Source organism: Seriola lalandi, unplaced genomic scaffold (genome assembly GCF_002814215.2).
Source record: "Seriola lalandi dorsalis isolate HSWRI2012SDOR001 ecotype SW California unplaced genomic scaffold, Sedor1 jcf7180002054244, whole genome shotgun sequence".
Lineage (NCBI taxonomy): Eukaryota > Metazoa > Chordata > Actinopteri > Carangiformes > Carangidae > Seriola > Seriola lalandi.
This window is the reverse complement of record NW_019524797.1, coordinates 238522-251911: the sequence shown is the minus strand read 5'-3', so window position 1 is coordinate 251911 and position 13390 is coordinate 238522. Positions and strand designations below refer to the sequence as shown.

Below are 13390 nucleotides of genomic sequence, written 5' to 3'. Positions count from 1 at the left end.
TCTGGCCTCTATCCGGACCTGTGTGTCAATCACGCCCTAAACCCACTCTGCTTTAACGTCTATTTTCTTTTAAATAGGACCATGATTTGAAAAATGAACATGTTCTAATCAAGAAAACTTCAAACTAGCGATTCAGACCATAAACACATAACGAAAACGTTTACTGAGGTCCATCTTTATATACAGTGACCTTTGATGACACAGTTATTCTGTATTCCTTAAATTACAAGGTATATTGGATTTGAGATCCCTCCTCTGGTGTGCTCTGAGCTTACTTTATACTGGCAGTGATGGACATTTGAGGTCTCTGGCTGTGCTTGAAGGGAGTAACTTAATCTTGGCCTCGGGTGATGTTCCCAGCATTCTGCATTTGCATCTGCAAATTCACTCCTCTCTTCCCACTGGCAGGCGTGGATGGTGATGGCTGGTTAATCCACCCGTCCAACATTTTGGTCGGATGGGAAACTTATCTCAACAGCGACTGTTCCATGAACAATTTCTGATCAGTTTGGCAACCCCCTTGGCCTCTCATGAAGCACCACCATCAGGCTCAAATTTTCAAAATCTAACTGGCAGATTGCCATGTTCATAACATCCCACAATACCAGGAAGGAAACAATTATTCTGCTATGCATAGTCTTAGAGTTGTCAAGACTTGGGACTAATTTGGCAAAGCTGTTGCCTTCAGGGGCTGTCTGTTGTAACTGAAGACAAACTACAATGTGGTAAATAGGACAGAGAATTAATATTGCATACAGCAATAACTGTGTTGACTAATGATGGTGAAACACTGTACCATTTGTAATTGATCTTATATTTTCCATTCTATTTACTTTAATGGTTACATGTAAATTTAGTGACAAATCTCATGCTTGGAGAACAACTGAAGATGTTCTAATTTTCATTTCAGATTAGATGTATAATGATTTCATCAAGGAGTTAATGAAAATGTAACATGACATTATCTACATGGACAACAATTCATAGAACTGCTTTATTTTGTATTCATTCTGATTGAGTCCAAACACACACATACAGCCATCTATTTATCCTCACGTATAAATAGATGAATATACACAGATATACATAAATACACATTTCTGATATGCATATTCATTTTGAAATCATGCTATGTCTCTGTAAAGGACTCTCTCTATTGGATGAGGGCACACCGCGATTTGAAAACACATACACAACACAGCTGAACAGTTGGAAGATTCCCTATCGATTTGCATGGGCAGTAAAACCCACAAATCTTTCCATTTTGGATATCTTACAAAGAAACAGCTGTGGTTTATAGACCATAAATATACAGCAGCTGCATCTCAATAAACACACTGAAGAATATGATACAGTAAATTATGTAGATTGCAATCATTTCTTGCCCAGCAGCAAAAATAAAACCAAATAAAAATAATATTCTCCGATTCAAATGGAAAATATATTTGTATATCTTTATATATGTATTTATAATTTTATGTACACATTCTCAGGAGCACAACTATGAGAAAGAAAATAAATACAACAGCACAAGTGAAAAAAATACAAATGATAGGCTTACATGTAAAATTTCTCAATAAGGCAATTAAAATAACTCAAAAGCTAGACTGTACAAAATATTGCTGCTATGGTCTCCATCTGATGATCAACAGCGAACTGATTACAACTGGCCACTGCACATGAGAATGAACTGATTTCTATTTTACAATGTCTGACATTGATGTGTCCTCTCTTACACACAAACACACATAGAAACATACCAACCGACTGAAGAAACGGTTTCTGAAGTTAGATTTTAAAAAATTGGTTTGTTGAACTTTAACTTAACTCGTAGTTGAGAGTCCTAAGATGTCAGCCACAAAGAGACTACAGTAAACACTAACCATACAATGACCGTGATTGACTTCACCAACACACACACACACACACTTGATAACCCTAAAATAAATGCTGCCTAAATATCAGCCTGTGTGAGCAGAAACTCCTATATACCAACTGAAAAAGTATGATAACGTGATGTTATGTTTATTTGGCCTCTATCACTAGTTCATCTTCAGGTCCTCTTTATAAGTGCAAACAACATTCAACCCATTTACGAACTGCTGTGTCTCACCAAGTCATCACTGCGACGCACTGTGTTCATTCAAATATACAGATAACAGGTACGATATTGACTGCAAATACTACAACTGATGCTCTACATCTACAAACATTTGAAATGTCCAGTCAATGGATATCCTATTGTGAGGAGGTGAGGGAGACCAGATATATCAAATGTCACTGATATGCTGATTATTCCCCCACCTAAAAACAAAAAGAGAAAATGTGTGCGTCTTGTCCAAAAATAGGGCAACACTGGAAGACATTGTAACGATGCGGAGATTACTGTAATGACTGACAATGTCTGCTGCCTTAGTGTTGTAATTAATGCCGTCTAATTTTGAAGGCAATAGTCATGAGCCTCAGCCGTTTCCACAAGAGCTGTAGTGAAAAAAGTAGTAACACTGAATTTACATGACAAACTGGGAAACTACTAAAAAGCTGCAGTGATGTAATGATCAAACCAAAAATTAAAGTTCTTTGGAAGCAAATCGAAAAGAAAAACAGCATTACAAAGTTAAAAGTACCAGTAACAGTGAAGATTTATAATAAAATACAAACAGACAAAATAAATTAAAGTTCACAGTAGTAAAACAGCTGAAGAAACGTTCAGAAAAAAAAACTTAAAAACATTTGATATAAATTATTATGCTAGGAATTCAACAACTTGTAATCACTGTTTATCTTCACTAAAGGAAATGATGTCTTTTAATTCTTTCCTCTATAAACTAAACTGCATATTTTCACTACTGGAAATGTGAGGATGACGTATGTCTAGAGGTTTTGTTTTGATTGGTCAAACAATAGTTATCATTGTAACTCCAGTTCTATGAGCACAAGCACAGCCCTCTTAACACCACAGGCTTGACCACTCACTCCCCAGTGAGCGCACTGAAATCTGCATGCGGCGTGCTGAATAGAAAGGCAGTACAAAGGAGGAGGTTGGTCAGCTTGTCCTGATTGGTCGAACCGGTCCATGCAAATTTTAGTAGAGTTTGTGAGGTGGGAGGAGCTACTTCAGGAAGTCCTGGCATTAGAAATTTCAGTGCGATTAATTTCCTTCACTGACAATGTTAAGTGACTCACAGTTGGAGTGCTGCTATGGCCTGGATGGATATGAAACTGTCCAAGTTGAATCCTCAGTACAAAATATGAACAACTGTGTTTATAATACTTATTCTACTGTATTAAATATCAAGTTCTTTGATCATTTGATAAAAATGGTAAAATGAGAAGTTAAGTATGTCTCCCAATGCATTTTTATTAAGAAACATCCACTCACTGAGCTAAAAATTAATATTTAAAGATTATGGGGTCAAAAAAACTGACACAATCTAAATCTTAAATTAATTCATTTTCAGATTCTGGATCAATTATGGATTAATTCAGTGACCAAGTGTTTTCTCATAACTACAATGACAAAGTGTTTTGAATTTGATACAGCTCTGATTTTCGCCTCTGTCTTCTTTTGCATGAGGCTCATACTGTAAAGAACTGTTGTATTTGGACCCATCCAACATGTGAAAATGTGATTTTTCAGAAACAAAGTTTAAATAATTAAAAACTTAAAGCCATGAGACAAACATACAGCATTGTTATACTATCCCAGAGACTCCCATGTTTCTACGTTGAGTCTTCTGTATTGAAGACATCATTAAAAAGAAATGTTTGAATTGGGGATTCAGAGTAACCAGCGGCTCCCCTCACTTCACAACTCTATGTGCTGCTCTGCAGAGTGAGTGGGACAGCCAGTTTAGAGCCTGTTGGGGGGCTGTGCTTGTGTGAAGCAGAACATACAGTAAGTTACTTCTGTCTGTCATGTATGTCAAACATATAAGACTACAGCCTTATACGCACTATGTCACACATACACATGTTAAATTGATATCTTTTTCATTAGTTAAGGGTGAAAGGCAGGGATGGTAGGAAATCAGTGATGTTGTCACTGTCAGGATTTTTTTTCCCCCTCTGGTTTTCAGTCACTTTCTCCCTCAGTGTGTTCAGTTTCTGTATGCATGTTTAAAATCCTGGCTCAGACAGAGATCCTGCTGCTACCGCTGAGATCTGGACTTCAGACAGATGAGTCCTCTCCACTGAGACGTTCGCTCCTCTCTGCCAAAGAACAGGGTTTACTGTTGGAGATACACAGAGTGAATGTATTAGGCAGAGTGTACACATCATACACACACTGATGTCCACAGGGAATAAAATGTGTATCTTCTCATGCATTACTTGCTAATGACAGTAAAGTGTAATTTATAAAAGGAAGTGGACATAGGAAAACAGAATGGGTAAGGCAAGGAGAAAAAAGTTTAGCATAACAAACACCCCTGCACACCTGAAAATAGGAAAAGTCAAGATGCACAGTATTCATGTATCACACATTAAAGTGATAATAGAGTGAAGGTTTGTGTACTCTGTGGGCTACAGCAGTCTGAGTCTGCTCGCATCTTAAAGACATTTAGTGGAATATCTTGGATCAACTAATGCTGTAAAATAGTGGTGTCCTGAGCCAACATGAAATATTTTAATTCATCTGTATCTGCTCCATTAATCCAACCCAACTCTAAGCACATCATGTGTTTGAGTTCACTGGGCTGGACGTGAGCCACAACAGCAGAAAGGTTTGCATGTTTGCAGTGTGGTAGTATTTTAAACTGGAAAATGAAACATCCCATTCCTTTCAATAGGGCCAAATATTTTTGATATTTGTTTCTATCTTTTGTAACATGTGAAAAAAGCCTGATTGGGACATAATATCTAGGGTGAGAAAAAGATGAAGAACAAAATGAGTTGGAAAAAAATCAATGGCCGATCACACCTAATCAGAGGATAGCACAGAGTGCACTGTGAGCAAATGCTGCTACACTGAACAAAGTAGACAAGCAGCCTGCCAAGGACAAACTCATATAAAACTTCTAAAGGAAAATAGTCAAAGCCAAGTGAAGTAATTTCCATTTTGACCCACGTTTCTAATTTGTCAGATTTACCAAAGCTCTGTCTGGGTTTGTATTTTGACATTGAAAATAAACTCTTGAGCCATAAACTCTCAAAGTAAACTTAAAAGACCAAAAGCACATAAATTCAATATATATTATTACATCTTCAATAAATCCTCCACATTGCCTTAACACTGAAGAAAACATTTGGGACCAATTGTTTGATGAGCATGTTCTGTAAAATGTGACTCATCTGTAGGTTGAGTGTACACATTCGAACTGTGAACATCTAACAACATGAGCTGTGGGAGTCTGGAGATGCATGAGTGTAATGGCTTCACACAGGCCGATGCGGTAAAATGGTGTCGTAAACTCTGAGCAGCTTGTTGTTGGAGGGAAACAGGATGGCTGGCTGTGGACTAAATGGTCATGCAGGCAGCCACTGACCATTTCCACCCACTTATCAATGAGGAATGAATGCTGTAATGCAGGGGTGGGTTTCTGGACACAGACCAAGCCTACCCTTGGAATAATATTAGAATTTGGGACCTGAGAAAGCTTTCTCTACATTTACTGTAGAAGCTTCTTACACAGGGTAAAGTTACAACTCATCCTTTCCATCCTTGTTGTGATGGATGAACGATCACCACCAAACAACATGGTCTAGGACTGAATTTATACCTTGTCTAAGGGATTTCTCCTGTACTGTATATTTTAGTCCGATGCTTCTCACTTACTGTCTCTCTTTCCCAATCCCCATCTGGCAGGGCCTTAGACTCTGAGCCATAGTGTAGCGGAGAGTACACCCAGGTCCTGTCCTCTGGAGGCTGTTTTTACACACCCACCACAGCAGAGGGGGCCAGAGTGACAGAGGAAAGGCCAGAGGCACAGAGACAAGCAGCAGGGGCAGGCAGGAGAGAAAGACACAGGAGATCACAGGAGAAGAGAGGACAAGACAGGAAATGAAAATTAGGGATGCATAAAGGAGGAAATGTTGCTGAGACACATTGAAAGTGTGAATCTGACATATAGAACAAAAGTCTTTAAAAGGATGTGTAAATCCTTTCAGCAGTTAGCAGACTTGAACAAAGATGTAAATATTAGCAAATAACTGGCTGTGCAGGTAAAGAGGAGTGCTGTAAATATTATGAGTCTTACTGACGTGTGTATGAATCATATATCTGTTTAGCCCCATTCGGACTAGCTCCTGGGACGCAAAGTGAGGTGTACAGAGCGAGGGATGAGTCGCTGCATCAGCCAAACAGGGGAGGATGAGGAGTGGGAATCAGGAGGTTGGAATGGGAAGAAAGCCAGGATGCCAAGACAGTCAGACACAGAAAGCATCCTCAGTCAAAGCAAAACACAAGAACAGGATGGTTTTTTTTTTTCCATTTCCAACAAGCAAAAGTGCTCTTTCCATAGAATCTCTGAGAGCTTCAGTAGGTTCCTTGTCACTGTAGGTACCAGCCCTTTAAGAGAGAGAAGCAACTGCAACACGGTATGTTGGCGATGGTGACGGAGGTGGAGTGGGTTGATATCATGTACACACACACACACACACACACAAAGCTCAGCACGTTGGAGCTTACACACGATCCACACAGGTGCGAAGAGGGAGGAGGCGGGATGTCAGTGAGTGAAGAAACAAATTTAAAAGAAGATTAATACAAGATTAAAATAAAGACAGACACCGTCAATTAAGAGGCTTCTTGTCTTTTGTTTACCCTCCTCCCACACTTTATTGTCTTCACTATGGGGAGTGTAGGCATTGTTTTTTAGTTTCAACACAATCACAAACACCTGCAGCGGGAAAACCACAAATCATGACAAGCTGCGGCTCTTGCGGCACACTCCAAAAAAAATCTTGTTTCCTCTCAACACTGTAATCATATGTTTCATCAAACAAACAAGCAATAATCTAACCTAATACCAGGACAGCAACCAGGTACCCTACCATCTCTCTTCTCACTTACGGGCAAACTGGACTGGCATTTCCTCCTCTGTCGGAGAGGAGAGACCACCCAGGTCCTCCCATCAGGAAACTGACAACAACAGGGGAGCATGACACATGACACAAACAAAAAGAGATATGACATATAGAGATGAGGGACAGAGGAGTGAGGACAGGTGAAATAACACGATAAAAAAATGGGAAATGTGCTGAGGTGAAAATGGAAAAGGCGTCATGGATGTGTGTAACCCAGCAGAGCTACACTGAATCAATGATGACAAATACATTCACAGGTGTGGCAGTCACTCCATTTTCATCTCCCCCTACCACCCAACACGCTACTCTCTCACCACTTTCATCACGACTCATGACGACAATCAGAGGACTGCGAAAAAGCTGAGAATGAGGGAGGGTGTGGAAAGAGCAAGAGGTGGAGAAGAGAGAGTCGGGTCTAGATAGAACAGGGGAAGGTGAGAATTATTTAAAAGTTGGGGTAGAATGAGAGAAGAGAGCAGAGGAGGGTGGAGGGGAAGAGGTGAAGATGAAGGAGAGCGGACAAAAGAAGAAAAACAATCAGATGTGGTAGAGTAGAGAGGTGAAGGATGGCAAAGCGGGAATCATGAAAAGTGAATGTGGAGACTGTTGATAGTGGCTGAATAATTCAGACACGAGCCACTCTGAGGAACCTGTTAAGTGACCACACACACACACACACACACGCAAACACACACACGCACATCTCACACACAAACACACACACGCACATCTCACAGCTAAATGATGCAGTGTTTTCCCTGAGGAGCTACACGATCTCAAAGACTGCTATCTCTTGTATCAAAATTCAAACATATTCTCCGCCTCTTTCTTCCACACACCCTGTATAATTTAAAGCCTTTAACAACAACTGGTTGCTCCTGCTGTTTGTTTGTACACTAAACAGAGGCAAAGAGAGGAGAATAATTTTGTTTTGTATAAAAATGTTCGCTCTTGTAGAATTGCAAGTTGCTGAGTGTTACTGAAAACTGATTTATTTTGATCCTCAAGGCAGCAGTGTTTTTGTGATGGAGCAGCTGAACCATAAACCAACCTAACCCAATAATAAAACAAATGAAATTAGATCAAATTTACAGACAGTCCACTAAAGACATGTTGTTCAATATACAATTGAACTGGATCTTCTAAATTTCAATGCACAAGCAGCAATTATGTAAGCAATGGATTTTTGTCTGAGAAAGTATTTCCACCGCTTCACAATACACAACAATAAGGATTTGAACTGGTTAAGAAATTGCCTCTGGCAGCTGGAACTCCTGAACCATGAGAAACACTTTCAGTAATATAGGAGCGGATGACAGTGAAATTTCTGTCCAGCGGCTCTTTCTTTTCTCTGTGAGTGTTGTGAACCAACACCTGAGGCGCTTATCAATGGAAAGAGCAGGTTGAGCGTCATGCAGAGACCTGATTTGTGTGGGATGTCAGGGAGGAGAAGTGACGACGATGACAGAGATAGCAGAAACACACAGGGAGCGCAGAGGATGATCAAGCGACGAGTTGGCTGAATAAGCTGCTAAATGACCAAACTGAGTGATGTGGTAGAGATCCTGAAAGTTTTAATGTTCCTATCCATATCGCATATCCAGGATACGTGTGGTTTGGATGTTTGGCAGTATGTTAACAGCATATGTGGTCACTCCCTAGAGGCCACTTGTGACCACACTGCCTGCAGCGTGTTTCTGTGTAGTTACACTTCAGTGTCACTTCGCCTCATGCAGCGCTACAGACCCCCTGCTGCCGTGTACAGAGAGCGTATCTCCTCCTTTTGAAGCATGAACTGAGCATCAGCCAGAGCCCGTCAGCTGAGAGGGCTGTTAAATAACTGGAGAGAGCTCTCTGAATAACCTGTTGGCCATTAGGATTTCTCATGCCACATTAGAGGGTGTTTGATTCCTGATAGGTGACACCCAGTAGGAGTGAAGCCAGGCGGGAACATTTCTATCTGTAACTCTGATCAGTGGCTTCACTCTCCATGCTCAACCTGAGACTCATACATTCATTTATAGCTCTGCTTTTGGGCACATTTACACCTGCCAACACAACACTAACACAGTTGACTTTAGCAGGATGCTCCCGTCGACTGAGCATATACAAATTGCAAAAGCTTTAGTTATTTACACAAAATGCAAGTGTGTCTGCAGCTGTTGAAGGTCGTATTAGAGAGGAACAGCAAAGTGATGGTGCACATGCTACTATCACTCTGCAAACACATTGTGCACACTGCAATACACTGTGTTCAAAGAAATAGTTTGACACATGAGGAAATATGCTTATTCTCTTTTTTTGCTGGATGAGAAGACAGACACCACTCTCATGCCTCTACTGTAAATATGAAGCTACAGCCTGCGGTCAATTAGCTTAGCTTAGCATAACAACTTCTCATTTAACTCCCAGCAAGAAGCGTATTTAAGCATATTTCCCAAAATGTCAAACATGTCCTTTAACTGAATGCACCACACACATCAAGCAGTAACTGCACACGCTCTTGTTCCCGTACCAGTCTGAGTCTCCACCTGTTTTTTGTGGTCCTTGTCTCAACGCCTCTGTAGGAGAGCATCATACAGCTCAGTCTTTACAACCATTAACACATTGATCCTGACACTGAGATGATTTGATGACTTAATAAAAATATGAAACTCAAAAAGATGAGAAGTGACAAGAGCTAGTCCTAGTCTGAGATGAGTTTACTTTTGTCTTCACAGGAACAATTTCTAAAAGCATCTAAAAGTACATAAAAGTGTTTATATGTGTGAGGCTATATGTGCGTGTGTGTGTGTGTGTGTGTGTGTGTGTGTGTGTGTGTGTGAGAGAGGGGTTTTACTTACAAAGTAGATATCTGTGATTGGCACGTCATCGTCATCGTCGACTGACGCCTGGCTGGTGCAGCCTGAGCCGGACACCTGGCTGGCCCTGTCCGCCTCCACCACCACCAACTTGGGACTGGATGGGGCTTCCTCAGTCGCCACGGGAGAGGAGGGAGCAGCTGCGGCTGATGAGGAGGAGGCTGCTTCAGGGGCTGACGAACAGTCGGAAGCGGCAGCGGCATCGGGAGCCTCGGCGCCAGCTACCTCCGGACCCTCACTGTGGAAAAACGGATGAGTGACCGTTCAAAGTCTGACACTGTGGGCTGCCCCTCAGACAAAACTGAGAGAACTCGTGATTCTCAGACAAGTCCTGGAGTTAGAAGGATATTTTCCCCTATGATCAGAGATAATGACGTCCTTGGGAAGTGTAAGTCACACTGAATCCAGAAATATGTGTTACGTGTCGTGTGTTTAGATTGGATTAAGACACAGGAAAAGTGAGGACAAGTGCAACTGTACACTAAGGGTTTTAAAGTGCCTTTATTGCCTCCATGAGCCGAGTTTCACATCCACTGCTGCTGCACCTGTTCTTTTTACTTAGCACAGTGTCCTTGCATCATTCCCTTGGGTGCTCCCCACTCCCTCTGAGGAAAACCTCTTTTGCTTTGTTTGTTTTATAATATTAGGATATTAGTCATTATTACAAAGAGTCCATGTAGTTTAAGAACAAAAGAAACAACCTAGTTGCACATATACACACACACAGCAGTTGCAGACATTAAGAGCCTTTAATTGGGTCACTTGCCAAAAGCCATTTTCCTGCAGCAGGCCAGAGAAACAGGACCAACCTATTAGAGTAACTGGCTCTGACTGAAATCCAACATCTGTGTGTGTGTGTGTGTGTGTGTGTGTGTGTGTGTGGGTGTTTGTGGTTTAGCTGCTTAAGCAAAGATTTGCCAGCTGGCTGTGTGCTGCCACAATCCTTCATTGTTCCTGGCCTGATCATCAACTATTAGAAAGGATTTAGGCACATCCACATAGCTTTCTCAGCTTCTGTGTCTAGCTTAACTCCATCAGAGGAAAAGCCTGCCTGCTGGCCACTGAGGCAAAAAAGTCGAACTGGCATCTCAAAGAGGGAACTGATTGGCTGAATAAATGAGGAGGACAGGATGGTGGTGGTTGCCATTTAAAAAGGCTCTTTCACCCCATCTCTCATTTCCGCTAAATATATCTTCATTAAACTATACATATATTTTCGAACTGATGCTGTCACTCTCTGTCTTTGTCTTTTCTCTTTTGCAACTCTTCCTTTCCTCAGTTCAACTGTTTTTCTCTCACTCCCAGTCTTTCTTCACAAATCACTTTCTCTACTCGTCTTCTCTTCCAATCAGTTGTCCTATTCCCATTCCTCTGCTTCATCTCCCTCTCCTCTCTCCCAGTCAACCAGCTCCACAACTGCAGGTGAGTTGAGGCTGCTCGGAGAAGACAGATTTAATCGACTGTCGCTGTCTCAGCTGCTCTCACCGCCCACCCCCACCCCCACCAGCTCCTTCTAGGCCCCCAGGCCATATGTCTAGCCACTGTCTTCTCAGCATCAGACCCAATTATTCAGTTTGTTTCTCTCAGTAACCAAACCCTAATCCTCACTGACCTAACCCCAGCTTACAGAAAATGTAAGTCCCACTGTTATTGCATCGCAACAGCTCTGTTTGGTTCTGCTCAGAATTTATTTCACATGGCTTACACATGATGTTGTGTTTTTTTTTTAGATGTCTCTACTATTAACTTGAATCAATTAAAAATCAGGTTGAATTATGCAAAGTGTCAGGTCATGCCGGCTTTATGGGAGCAGCCCCAGGCCTGCAGGATTCCTGCCCCACTGACCTACTTCTACAGGCTGGTTCCCCCATATCAGAGTCCCTTCGGCCCCTTGTCTGCCTCACAGTGTTACCCCATTAAAAGAAAACACACACACACACACACACACACACACACACACACACACACACACACACACACACAACTCACATACTACACAGACTAACATGCATGTGCACACTCTCATAACCTAATTACTGTGCAGTAGATGCCTGCTCCACACAGTGCCTGTAGCATTTATCTGTCCATAACCGGAGACCCCTGAGCCGCCCAATAGACAAATGGGTCAAGCTGCTCTCAGTGTGTCATGTTAGAAAGTGTATGTGTGTGTGTGTGTGTGTGTGTGTGTGTGTCTGTCTGTCTGAGACAGGTGAGGTGTGCTAATCTAACAGCTGGCTAAAGCCCAGGTGAGACACTGGCAGCAGGTTATTTATATTGCCACATCAAACTGAGTCAAATGATGATTGGGGTCATGGAGGACTCACTGCAGCTCTACAGCTCATCTATTCTCTATCAGGGTCGCATGTCTACATGAAGCGTATGACAGAGGTGACTATTTTTGGCATTTACGGTGAAAACGGTACCGAGCTGTGTGTGTCATTTTTATTATTCATGGTCCATTTGGTGAACGCTGGCAGACATTTTTTTCTTGTGAAATAGATCTCTTCGGATTTCTGAAAACCCAACAAATTCAACAATGTGATAAAGAAAAGTCACTCTTATGTGAACTGCTCAATAGCCTTGTTGATACGAAGGCCATAACCTGCGACAAGGTGAATGCAAATTCCATAAAACCATAAAACACAGTTTACATTGTGACATGGCAATACGCTCAGGTAGTAAAGCAGTAAAGCCAATATAATAATGGTCATGGTTTATGTTTGGAATATTTCACTAAACTGAGTGATATTTGAATACATGGGTTACAGTTGTGTTACTTATACTGGGCTCATGTAATAAACAGAGCTACAATAAGTACATTTATCTATTATTTTGTTATTATTATTATTATTTTAAATGACATCGTGTCTGCAGGGAGTTTTATGTACCTGGTTTCAGACGAGGGCTGTGGAACAGAGATGGTGGGCTCACTGTCATGTCTCTTCAACTCCACCTCCACTGTGATGGTCTGCTGATCCTCCTCACGCACACGTAGCTCCTCCTGGGTCCTGAACACAAACAGACACACATAAAAAAAACACACACACACACACACAGAGGAAATGAAACACATGTGAAAAACACACACAGCCACATCTTAGCAACAGGAAGAATGGGCTTACTCATAAAACACACCAACCAACAGGCTGACCTTGCATTTCTCCTCTAACCTTCAACCACACCCTGCAATGTGTAATGCTGTGAAAACATAGAGCTAGCAAAACTCAAAACATCATAAAAAAAAAAAAAACAGCTGAGTGAACTTTTAAAAAGGTTTATGAAGTGAAAGTAGCATTCATGGTCCCGACTCACCTCCCATCATGGCTGAGAGACTGGGTGTGCCTCCTGGAGACAGAGGACAGAGTGTTAGTACAAGCTGCACTTGAGACCTGCAGCATATTGGGTGTGGCTCTTAAGACATTCACATAAATAACTACTGATGCATAATGTGAATTTTTACTGTTTAAGTTGTGACTTGAGGATTTTAGTCAGATTAACCCAGA

At 41.4% G+C, this 13390-nt stretch overlaps 1 protein-coding gene across 3 annotated transcripts in view; it reads right to left on the bottom strand.

Moving 5' to 3' along the window:
• Positions 1-980: 980 nt before the first annotated feature.
• The window catches only part of pip5k1ca (phosphatidylinositol-4-phosphate 5-kinase, type I, gamma a), a 46822-nt gene continuing 34412 nt past the window's right edge, over positions 981-13390 (bottom strand). Inside the window, exons 14-19 of one of the 3 annotated variants that reach the window (XM_087173498.1) lie at positions 13200-13232; positions 12776-12895; positions 9870-10125; positions 6994-7081; positions 5777-5852; positions 981-4232 (exon numbers count right to left, since the gene is read on the bottom strand). In XM_087173498.1, coding sequence (XP_087029624.1) covers positions 4172-4232; positions 5777-5852; positions 6994-7081; positions 9870-10125; positions 12776-12895; positions 13200-13232 — 634 coding nt within the window. In that variant the 3' untranslated portion in view covers positions 981-4171. Of the gene's footprint in view, positions 4233-5776; positions 5867-6993; positions 7082-9869; positions 10126-12775; positions 12896-13199; positions 13233-13390 lie in introns of all 3 variants that reach the window. The other 2 variants (XM_023404462.2, XM_023404464.2) reach the window with 2 other exon arrangements.